A 12348-nucleotide genomic window follows, 5' to 3' on the forward strand; every position below is an offset into this window, starting at 1 on the left:
ATGGTAGGATCTCATGTTGGTCACAGTTTCGACTCAGGTCTGTTTGGGCATTCTTTTATTGTGGATTGGGTAGGGAAAAAAACCATATGCTTTAGAGCCAGATTTTTTCAGGATATGAATTTTGATAGTTACCTTTTTATAATGGAACTACATAAGACAGGGTAGAAATTATTGAAGGGTTTTAATCCGATTCTTCTTGGAATCCAGGTAGTTTTGTGGTGAGTCCTTGCTAGTTTGCTTGCCTCAGTTATTTCCCAAGTGAAAGCATGTCACTCCATTTCCACTCTCGTGTCACTGGTGTGGTTCTGTCCACCCTGGCTACTGCTGCCTGCTCCCTGAGCTCTGCTCTGTGCTGAGAACCTCCTGCCCACATCTTCGGGTCTCAGGAATCCTCCCTGCCCTGAGCAAGCCTGAAGCTCCTCACTGAGAGGATGCTCACTGTGCCTCCCTTCAGGCTCCATGCAGGTACTGCACGTTGCACCATGCCAAAGAAAAGAAACAGTGCCCATCGCAGTCTTCAGTCTTTGGATTTTGTTTTTAAATAGAATTAGTTTATTAAGATAAAATAAATAATTGTAATATTAATAATAAAGTGAAACAAATACAACTTGATTTAATGGGAAGTGATTTGTATTCGTAGAATTACATGTTGATACATTTTTTTATTTCTGCAAAGCTTACAGAGGGACCATTTGAAGAGAGTACAAATAAAGACTATTATCAGTTAATCAAGGTAACATAATAATGCATTATACTCATTATTAGGATTATGACTAAGGATTACAACTAAGGAAAAATAGTCTGAAATAAGGTGAGGTATGAATTTACAGTCAGGTAGAGTTTGTGAGTAGTTTTCCAAAACTACCAAGTTCAGTATTTGCCTTCCAGTAATACATATAAAATTCTAGGGGTTCTTAGAAAAGAAATACAGAACAAGTCATAATATATGTGTCACAGTTTAAATCCACATATTGAATGCTGAGTGTAATTCCAATTACCTCATTGAAAAGCTAAGAGAAGGGTGATAGGAATGATGACTCTTTGTCTTGATTAAGACAGCTCCCATTTTACAGATGACATTGCAGGCCTTGAAAAGGTCATTAAGAAATAGTAGTTTGTAACTTTTCTTTGCACAAAAATGGCAAATTTTAGAAGAAACAAAGTGATTCTTGAGACGTCACATACTTCAATCGTGGAACCCATCGTAAGGAAGCTGATTTAACCATTTTCTTGTCTATATTTCACTAGTCAGTAAAGCCTTCAGAGATCTATCCTGAATCAGAGTTGTATCATTGTTTATGAGGTTGTATCATGATTAAATAAGCTTAAAGCGTGTAATACATTTCTTCAAATGTCATATATTCTTTTCCATCTCATCTAATGACAAATACTTATTAATCATTATACAAAATATAAGAAATGTAACATGCTACTTATATTTATAGTATCATTGAAGAAGAGTGCTCTGAGTGTTGAATACTGTTCTGAAGCATAATGTAATGTTCAAAGTTTGTTTTCTTGCAGTGTGATTGACAGCCATTTTGATGCTGACTTAAGTTGTGTATTAGTGTCAAGTAATTGTTTGGGGAATTACAGCTGTCTTTCATATTAGTTTTTCCTAGTTTAATGTTCAGAGCAAAGCGAACAGAAAACATAAGGCAGAATGCTGTCAGTGATAAATGTAGTTTTAATGGCACGTGCAGGTTCTAAAATAATGTGTGTGTAGCTACTTGCATTTTGAAATTAATGTACATTCTTGGACTTGTCTATTAAGAAAGATGAGAGCATTGCAGACAACTCTACTGCTGTGTGGATGGGAAGTTCTTTACCCATTTCTTAGAATACTCAAGTGGATAAATATTCAAAATAACTATATAATTTTTAATCTGTTATCAAAAGTGGTTTCCTATTAGAAACATGAAAAAGGAATAGGAAGTATCAGAATAGAAAAAAATAAGTGCTAAGTATGCTCTATTTTTGAACATTTTCACTGTAGTTGAGCTCTCTTAATCCTAATGGTTTTTGTTACTATTTATTTGTAAATTGAGATTTGTTTACAATTTGTTTATTTTGAAGATAGGAATGGAAAATTAACATGACCCATTAGTGTTAGGGTTAAAATATATTTTTCTTTCAACATGGAAAGTATTACGGTCTTAATGCTTCATAAGCTGTCCCTTGAAAAGGCAGAGTGAGGAACTCACATTTTGCATTCTGTGCAAATGAGTGCACTGTGATATTTAATTAAGTGTACATGTTGGGTCTGCAATGTTTGAAACCCATTCTTGATACACTGGGTATATTTTTATTTGAAGCTCTTTTAAGAAATGTATAATTTAATTAAAGCCACTTATTGGAATTATTAAATGGGATAATTCCACGCCGAATTTTTAATTGCATTCTTGAGTTAATGCCTGTCTTACAGCCCCCCTTGGTATTTTGCAAAATATTTTTCATCAGGTTGATAATGCAAAGATAATTAAGGCTTATCATAGTACCTGTGTTAGTTAAATCTTATTTTTTCTGTTTGGGCTCATCCTATCTAGTAATTGTAGTTGTTTACCAATGAAGTATATGCCAAATGCATATATTATAGTTTAATGGATGTGTTCTCTAGAATCACATAGAAGTCTGGCAGATTGAAGAAACAAAATGAAAAGGAGCGAGGAAGAGCAGACTGACTTGACCCTTCATATCTAGACTGTTAAAGATGACATCTTTGTGTGGACTTCAGTTTGTGAAGAGAGATATAGATTAGGGGGTTTGAAAAGAGAACTAAGATGTGTTATCTTCTCACTCAAGGAGTATGTTATTTATTATGAATCTATGTTTTGCTGACAGAGGCAGCTTCTTAAATGGGTTTTAGTTTGATCAAATATTGGTTTTACTGTTGATGTGTTAGAACTCTGTCCTGTGTCTTTTCCTTTTAAAATGTTACAAAAGTCAATCAAACGTGTTCTGTGTGATGCTGTTAGATATTTCTCACATTTTTTAAATGAACTGAATACTTTGAACGCTCTATGCTGCAGTGAAGCATAAACAGCATGTCACTGTGTTCACTATCTATTTTTTCACTTATTTGAAAGACAGAATGTTACGACAATTTTTTGGTAAATTGAGTTTAATTTATACATTGATTTGTTTTTAGTTAAATGTGGGCATCTTTGTTATCTTCATCTTATACTTAAGCAGTATGTTCATTGACAACCACTTGCTAAAAAAAAGCCTATATTTATGCAGATACACTGCATGATCCATTTTGGGTTCCTCTGTTAGTAACCTGATGTTCAAGAATGAATATTTAGAAATACCATGATCCTTCCAGAAATAAATGGGTTATGAAGGAAAGCATAATGAATCTGGAAGAGTTATCTTACAAATTCTCTCTCCATTTTTCTGTATTTGCAAAGCTGCTGCATTAGCAATACAGAAGCAAACAGGACAAACATAAGCATTGCAATAGTAATTTCCTTATCAGTGAAGCCCAAATTAAATAGTAGCATGTTAGGAAAGCATGATTAGGTCTGTTTTGCACCACTGTAAATACTTCTTCCCAATGTGGTTTCATCTGCAGACTTACTGAGGTACAGATGCACTTTTCAGCTGAACCATTTCATCACATTTGGCCTTATATATTGTGGCTGGAAAGGTAAAGAATGTATTGCTTAGCCTCACACCATGTCTTCTTCACTTACAAACCTGTTCAAGTCAGTCAGTATAAAGTTACAGGATATTCAACTTTTTATTACTTTGGAGATGGGTGAAATGTAAGAACTTCGTCTGAAATCTACTGAGAGCAAAGGTGACTGATGGCTCCTCTCCCCACCTCTCCCCCCTCCTTTCCAAACAAGTTTTGATGTCCACTGCATTTCTCTGAAGATATGAATTCTTAGGAACCTGTGTGTAGTTCATAAGAGGAATATAATGTGACCAGTAGTGTGGAATTTCTTTTTCAGGACAGTTTGTAATACAAGGCTAGCATTTGAAGTACCGGCAATGTAAAAAATAATAATAAAAACAGGGAATTTTCTCTAAAGATCCATAGAACTGTTCAAAGCAGTTTGCAGTAAAAGGGCTGGAAGAAGTTCCCCGCATATTTGAATAAATAGGCTGAATTATTCAGAAAACAAAAAGAAAGACCCTAGATATTAACTGAATACTTCTAGGAGATACAGCATAGCCTATATTTATCTCCAGAGAGCATTGAGTACATGTTTTTGTTCTCTTCCTGCTTGTACCTTTCAATTTCCCTACACGTTGAATTCTCCACATACTGAAATTTGTCTGCTTATACTGGCCCAGCATTTTTTATGTTTACAGCTGTAAAATGATAGTTAAGCTGGTGTAATCAAGTAAATGATTGTTTTCATGTATTTTGAAAAGAGGGTGAAGGAGTCATTAATACGGTGAGTAGCTGATATTGTGTTGTTTAAATTGTAGCTGTTTAAAAATCAAGTAAATTATTTATCAGAAATCTTATTCATTTTCCTTTTCTAACTTACACAAACTCATTATGCGTGCTGTTCATCAATACTTTTCCTCTTTAAGATGCTTATGTCCTCATCAGAAAGGAGTCTGAATTGTTTAAAGACTGCTTTTTGATTATAAAAACACTTCTTGTAAATGATGTTGATTAATAAAACCATAAATTTTCAGAATATTTGACCAATATGGAAGACAAATGGGGAATTTTGAAATGCCTGGACAAAAGTAAGTGATAGGCAACTCTGGTTTCACTTTTGCTGTTTATTATGTGAGATTCAGTTTAAGATTGATGAATATTCTATGTTGTCCTTAAAAATGTATAAAGTCCGTTTAACATCCATCTAATTGCATGGTAGGAAGGAAGTTCTTGAACATCTACATGATTATTTTCTCCTGTTTGCCTCCTGCAGTGAATAATCAATAGTGTGCTTGTTTTTGTTTTTTGTTTTCCAGATAACCTTTTTCATGCTGCTCTCTGCAGTGTGTGTAATGCTGAATTTAGCTGGTTCCATTCTTTCTTGTCAGAATGCTCAGCTAGTAAAGTCTCTGGAAGGATGTCAGTTGGTGAGTAATGAAAAACAAACTTGTTCTAAAAAGGACAATATATATTATTTTCCATTTGTTTGCATTTTGTACGCACGTTGCTTTAATTTTCAAACAGTACGTGTTCTGTAGAGCTGCTGTTAGCCTTTACTATGTGACAGGTCACATTGAGAAAAATTTGAGAATTTAAGAGCTAGCATAGTTAGAATATTCTCCCACCTTAAAAGACTTGCTTCTGTTGTAGGCAGAATAAGTGAAATACAGACCCCTTCAAACCAATGCAATGGTTGCCATTTAATGTTAGAAGTATCACAGTTTCATCCAGTGTCTCCTTCTATAGCTAATATATTGCCTAGACATATTGATAGTGATGTTTTAGTATGTGTACGTTTTTTTATCTACGAGAAGTAGTAACTTTATAATTTCCAAAGCAAATGTATGTTAAATAAAATACAGAATAATAATTAAAAGTTGCCATAATATGACATGCTTTGTATTGTTAAAAGGTGCAATATACCTAAACACAGTGTTTTTATCTCATGAGGAAACACACATGGCCTGCCTGAAATCTCTAATTTAAAGTAAATATCAAAACAATGATCATTTTTCCTACGAATTTGGAAGACAAATGACATTAGATTGTAAGAATGATGAATGAGCTAGAGAATGTTTGTGGACACGCATCAGTGTTCTTTTTAATGTAATCTGACTGAAATCCAATCAAATTATCTAAACTACATGAGTATGCACAATATTGATTAAATATTAGGGTTATGCTTGTATTGGCCTTATCCTTTGGGCACACACCAAAACGTTGACTGGAATTATAAAGAGAAAAGTGATTTTCATCTCTAATGTTAGCAGGTGAATCTACAAGATGCTTCTTTATCTTTCAGGCATTGTTTTCTTCTTCTGTTTTTTGCCCAGTAAATCCCTTCAAGCATCTATTTGAATGCGAGTATATAATAAAACAAAATTAAAATAAGAAAATGTCAACAAATATTTTTGAAATAGACATGAAAAATGCAGAATGGGAGAACGTTTGGGTGTAATTTGCCATTGAGTGTAACTTATTTAGTCAGCTTTTAAGCCTTTGTTCTGTGTTCCTATCACCCATGTGTTGTTTTCAAAAGAGTGTGTCTGCAACTCCATAAATGAGCTACACTTTCTACAGTGTATGTGATTTCCAGCTCTGGTTAGGGTTCAGGCTTTACAAAACCAAATGGATGGAGCCAGGTGTGTCTGAGTGTGTGGAAAACCAGCAGCAACCCAGAGAGAGGCAGAGAGGATTTTCCCTATATATATATATATATATATATATGTGTGTGTGTGTGTGTATTTATATTTATTTTATTTTATTTGGGGAACTTGGTGGCAGTTCTTGTTTCTCATTGCTATGGGAATTTGGAATTGTGCTGCAGAGCTAGAATGGTCAACTCATGGTACCTGGAGGGGTTACAGGATGTATACCGCACTCTGGAATTGTATTTTTTGAAGCTAAGTAACATAAGTATCTTTTATTGGGAGCTCTTTAAAGTGAGTCTTACTGTTTTCTTTTGACATCTCCGCTTTGATACTAAGGCTGTTTTTAATTACTTTTAGGGATTGCATTTGTACTACAACTTCCCATGAGGGCATAATGAAATGGCTGTGTATTTGCCATGTAGAAGAATAAGCAGCTTCTCAAAAGAACTGCATTTTAACCTGCAGAGTCAAACAATTTTGTTTATGGCAGTTCACTGTAAGGGGTATATTGAATTTGTTTCTGGACAGAATGTTTGATACGTGGCATTGGTGTTCTCATGGAATGCCATCTTGTCACATCTTATGTATGGGAATAGCAGCAAAGTCCTAAGGAAAAGAACATAAATGTTGGAAAGTAGATGGAATTACTTATGTTTTTCTTGCTTAGTGGACTGTTCTTTGATTCGTTGACCAAAAAAAAAAAGCTGCTCTTTTAATTTCTTTAGTAGAATTTCTCTTTAATATATGTGATTTCAGATTAGAAATGCTCTTAACTACTCAGTGTTTTTGACATTTAATGACTATAGTATTAACTAAAAAAATTGTGAGTGGATATTATAAATAATGTAATAATGTCTTAAGGGGTCCATCCAAACCTTTGTATGGAATCAGCTGCTATACTGCTGAATGTACAAAAGTGAGGACATATTCAGCCTTCTTTACTGCTTCCCTTTAAAAAAGAGTTGGTTTGTCAATTCACAGACATATTTAAAGGAAAAAGTGTATAGTAGGGCAAATTGTTGAAAGCTCTTCAAAAATATGTGTTTGATATTGAAAAGGAATTTTGTTTCATTCTGATCTTAATGTTTTCTGAATATGCTATATATTCTAGAACATCCTGATGTTCTTTGTTTACTTTCACGTAAACAATTCTAACAATGTTTAAGATTTGAATTAAAGAGAGAGTTACAGAATCACAGATTTGCAGGAGTTGGAAGGAGACCTCAAGAGATCTGGAAGTAGGAAGTTATGGAACATAATTCAGAATGTATCAAGAATCTTTCATAAATGTTGGATTATAACCAAGGAACTACTTCTGTTTTCAGCCTTTTCTTATGTGACACCAGTTCATTATGTGAGATAGAAGTAGACCTGGCATCGGTATTTTCTTTTTAGAAATATCAAGTGTGTCTCACCTTGAGTCAGTGACTATTTTTCCTTGAACAGTGTCACCATGGATCACAGGAATAATCATTCTAGTAGGTAGCTTTGTCTGAAGTTCAAAACTTCACACAAAGTTATAACTTTTGTGCAGCTTAAGAGTGTATTGATCTGCCTGGTGCTGATATAGCATGTGTGCTGTAGCATACTGACTGCTGTCTTTGATGTAACTCTAAATTGGAAGTTCAGGTTTCAAATTTCCTCTGTGCATTTATCTATCTAACAGTTTACACCATTTCTAACATTCCTACAGGAGTTCAAGAGCAAGAACTCCCCAATGGCATTTCACGTTGTATTTTCTGTTGACTGGAGAAGCTGAGGTTGTTTGATTATAAGCCATAGTTGGGTTTTATTTGGATCTTTTGCTTTTTAAATGGAGTATTAAAAGTTGGCAAGTGTAAAATCTGCAAAAGACTCCAAAACTTTTAAAGCAGCTTCATGAACTGTATGCTAGTTAGAAATAAACAGCACAACTTCTTGAAGGTGTGCAAACTATGAAAGAGGGTATCATCAGTCTGTGTGAGTTGGTATAGTGAAGCATTTCCAGTGCTGCCATGTAGCATGTGAGAAATGGCCTAATTCTAACGCTCAGATTAAAATAAATAAATCTTTTTTAGCAATTACACAGACTAGAGAGCAATCTAGATTCTCAGGAATTGGAATCCACTGAGACAGATGTTATTCTTTGAGTACAACTTCATCACTGTGTATGGAAAGCATAAAAGTTATCTGCATCTCATCTGGAAAATTTTATAGATTTGTAATGGACTCTATTCTTTCAATTGCTGTTCTTGTTGCCAGCATGAAAACAGCGTACTAAATAAGATGACAGGAATGATTTTATATATATATATAAAATATATATAGATTTTATATATATATTATATATATATATATACACACACACACACACATTATCTTAATCATTAATCATATGGTCTTAATCATTACATACTTAAATATACTAACAATTTTAATATTCTTCAAGGTCTTATACAGTAAGGAAAACTTCTGTTGAGGTGATTCTACACGTATGGCTGTATGAGGTATTTCTGCAAGGAAGGCTTATATCATTTCAGTTTCTTTGTTCAGGAAATCGACAACACTGTAGAAAGTCATTTGAGTTAAAATAGTAAATGCACTTTTTCATTAGGGATTTTTTTTGCTGGATTAGTGTCTGGAAAATTTGGAATACATTTCCCTTGTAGAGGAATAAGTAACATGGTAGTTGAGATTTCTTAGCAGCCAACTATTTTGCTTCCATCTTTACTTAGAGGAATACAGCAGTGATCCAAGATGACTGAATAGTACCTTGAATCTATTATTCTTCACACGGAGAGCTGTGTAAATTTCCTGTGGGTGTCATACTTAGTACTGAGTATTGGACTATAGAAACCTGGGATCCGGCATCTTAAAACTTGTAGGTCAAGCAACTCCTGTGTGATATGAATTCTTTTTCTCAGTACGAACTATTCAGTCTTAACAATTGAGATGGAATTGTAACAAGTGACCTGGAGAGGTAGGAGGTATCCATTTATCAGTCCTTTAAATAACCTGTAAAAATGGGAATGAGGAAATCATAGAAACATCAAATTGAGAAAATAAGTGCAATGGTAATTCATGGCAGCAGACTAGTTAAAAACCTTTCTGGAGTTAAATTTTGGCCTAAAATTTTTTTTGAAGGAGGAAGAAAGATGATGCAATCCTTTCTCCCTCTCAAATATGGAATCCAAAATCATTATAACAGCTTTCTTCATTGAGCAAGATTTATTTTATAATCATGCACAGGAATCTAATGAGAGTCTAATGCTTAATGAATACTTAATGTCTTCAAAACAAACCAAATTCAGGAAAACAGTGTACAAATATTTTCCAAAGTGAAAGTATGGAGTTATGTTAATTCTTATTTTCTCCACATTTTCTTAATGCTTTGTTCTCTCTTCTGAAGTACGTCTTAGTTTGTATTGTAATTGTTTTTGTACATATGTGTAAGTACACGTGACATTTGTGACCATGACTCTCTTCTTTTTTCTTAATCTTTCTCCATTGCATATGATTTCATGCATATTCATTTGAGCTGAACTGTGGTTTCATCTGCCTCTGCAAAGCAAACATTTTCAGCAGTTACTGTTCTTTAGTATTGTCTCCTTCTTGTGTGTTTCACCTGTTTTTATAGCTCTTGTTAGCTAATGATTGACATTCTGCTGTAGGGGAATTATAAACAATGAAATAAAGGTTTGCATTTTACAATTGGTTCATTGCTGTCACAATAAGTGTAAATAAAGTTGTTGGAAAGTGTTCTTCTATTTACTAGCATTTTCTCTGACTTTTTTTTTCCCTCCTCAGATTAAATTTGACAGTGATGGTGTCTGTGTTTGCTGTGAAATGCAGCATCAAACGTCAGGTTGCAGTAACCTTGGAGAAATGCTGAAACTGAACCCTCTGCAGGAATGTAATGTTGTGAGGTTGACCCTAAAGGTGCGTTATGAGAAGGGTTAGCAGTTAATTTCAATTTTAAGTAGTAAGTTTGTTGTAAGATAAAAGTGTGTGATGAAAGGAGAAGTAGTTGGTGGTATTATCAGTGTTTGTATACTTACTCCTGAAAACAAGGAGAAAAAAAAAAAAGAACAAAAAACCTTAATCCAGTGGAATTTAATACTTAATATTTTCTGTTTCAGGTTTCATGTTATACATTCAATATCTTTGATTTGCATATGTAACTGTTTTTGTAGATTTCACTAAACCAGAGGCCATGCTTGCTTATAGCTAATACTGGAAGAAACAAAGACAGACACTTTTCTAGTTGTTGCTCAAGCAAATTGGGATGGGAAGTACTGGTTGGTGTTGTTCAGTGATGTGATAGACTGCAAGGAAATACTAAGTATTAGTAAAATGTATTTTAAGTTATGTTACTTTGACAGAGAATGGCAAGTGTTTTTGTGACTGTGCATGCTTATAAACTACTGTCCAATGTTATTAGAAGCTTAAATCATACCATGTTTTGTGTTGAAATGACCCAGGTAAAGAATGGAGAGCAAGTAATAGTAATATTGTATTCAATTTTTTTCCAATGTAATTACATACATTCATTGTCACCAAAGTAGCAAGAAGTGGTACTGTATTGTTTTGGAAAACAGTAATCTATGAAAGAACTGATCAAGAGAAAAGAACTCTAGCCTAAATTACAGATGTTGATTTATTTTAAGTTTAGTTTAATGATTGACATAATTAAGTCTGCATCTGTGGCTCTCAATTTCTAAGCATAAATTTTAATAAAGTTAGAATAGCATGGAATGAAGTAGTGTAACTCAATGTAATAAGAAGTTTAGGAATTAGGCTGTAGATTGAGGCCTGGAAACTCAAAATTAGGTTTATATTTGAAGAAGTATTTTAATGTTCAAAACAGGTGTAAGTCTTGCAAAAGGAACTGTAATAAGCAGTTATTCTTCAGCTGTGTTAAGAAAGATAGACAAGAAAAAGGACTACTAAGTGGTAAGGATTAGATAGAAATTAAAAATCTGGTTTGTGCCAAAGCTAAAAAATTGTACATCATGTTTTAATGAGGATGATATGGGGAAAAAATGGGACCAAAAACCTGTTGAGCAGCAGGAATCTTGTAAGTGACAAAGAAGAAAATACTTAACACTACATCTGACCAGTGATGTTAACTGTGACTTGGAATGCTGAATTCAGGACTCTATTCAGTGCTGTGGTACTTTCTCTTTAATATGAAGGAAATGCAGTCTTCAGTGTTTAGTAGGTGGAAAAAATATGAATCTGTACAGAAAAATCTTACTAGTTGATCTTATAAAAATGGAGAGAATATATGATTACTGTTGTATGTATGTCTGTAAAGTAAACTGCAACAATAGGAAGAAAATACCTGAATCTTAGAGGACATCGTCAGCATATGAAGTGCATGTGACCTTCGTTTACTGGAAATCAGGGCAAAGTTTCTAACAAATACAGCAATAAGAACAGCTGCACAAAATGTAATTTCTTGTTTAAAAAAAAAAAAAAAAAAAACCACAGAGAAATTGGTGACATTTCTGTTTGCATCAGCAGAGGACTGAATTAAAATCAGGAGTTCCTGTGAGTATAAACTGCATGCAGCGTTAATTATCAGATTTTTTCAGTTAAGAGAGGGTGATAATAATGTTTCTTAAATCTTTCAGTTTTAATTCTGCATTTGTTTGCTTTGAGAGTTCTGTATTCCTGACAAATTTAAGGATTAGGAGCCTAGTGTCAAGCAACAAAAGGAAAAAAAAAGATTACAGCATGTTCCTTAAACAGCTGACTGAGAAAAAGCTTACCTTTACTTTAATTTCAATTAACAAGTATGATGTGATTTTGGGAGAACACATTTTTTACTAGAAGATCATTTCTGCTCATTGTTTAGGGCATCAGGGGAGAGAAAATGTAGAATACCAAAGTTGAGGTTATAGATCTTTATGAATGATGTTACTCAAGTTCCACTCTCCGTTTCTTTATTCAGACTGGGGGGAAATCTCATCTTTCCACTGTGTAACCTGGGCTTTTTGATGGTGTTAGCTACAGGAGCTCCATTGTAAACAGAACAATGGCACACGTATCAACTGTCTGATCTTGTTCCCAATGAGGCTTTCTTGACTGTCT

At 33.9% G+C, this 12348-nt stretch overlaps 1 protein-coding gene across 1 annotated transcript in view; it reads left to right on the forward strand.

Moving 5' to 3' along the window:
• ENTREP2 (endosomal transmembrane epsin interactor 2) overlaps positions 1 to 12348 on the forward strand; it is a gene marked incomplete at both ends in the record, with an annotated part of 103573 nt that overhangs the window by 55396 nt on the left and 35829 nt on the right. The window contains 2 exons of the mRNA XM_079540751.1: positions 4939 to 5049; positions 10060 to 10191. Of these exons, the coding sequence (XP_079396877.1) occupies positions 4939 to 5049; positions 10060 to 10191 (243 nt within the window). The remainder of the gene's footprint in view (positions 1 to 4938; positions 5050 to 10059; positions 10192 to 12348) is intronic.

This window comes from Tetrao urogallus (assembly GCF_951394365.1).
Source record: "Tetrao urogallus genome assembly, chromosome: 11".
NCBI classification, from domain to species: Eukaryota; Metazoa; Chordata; class Aves; order Galliformes; family Phasianidae; genus Tetrao; species Tetrao urogallus.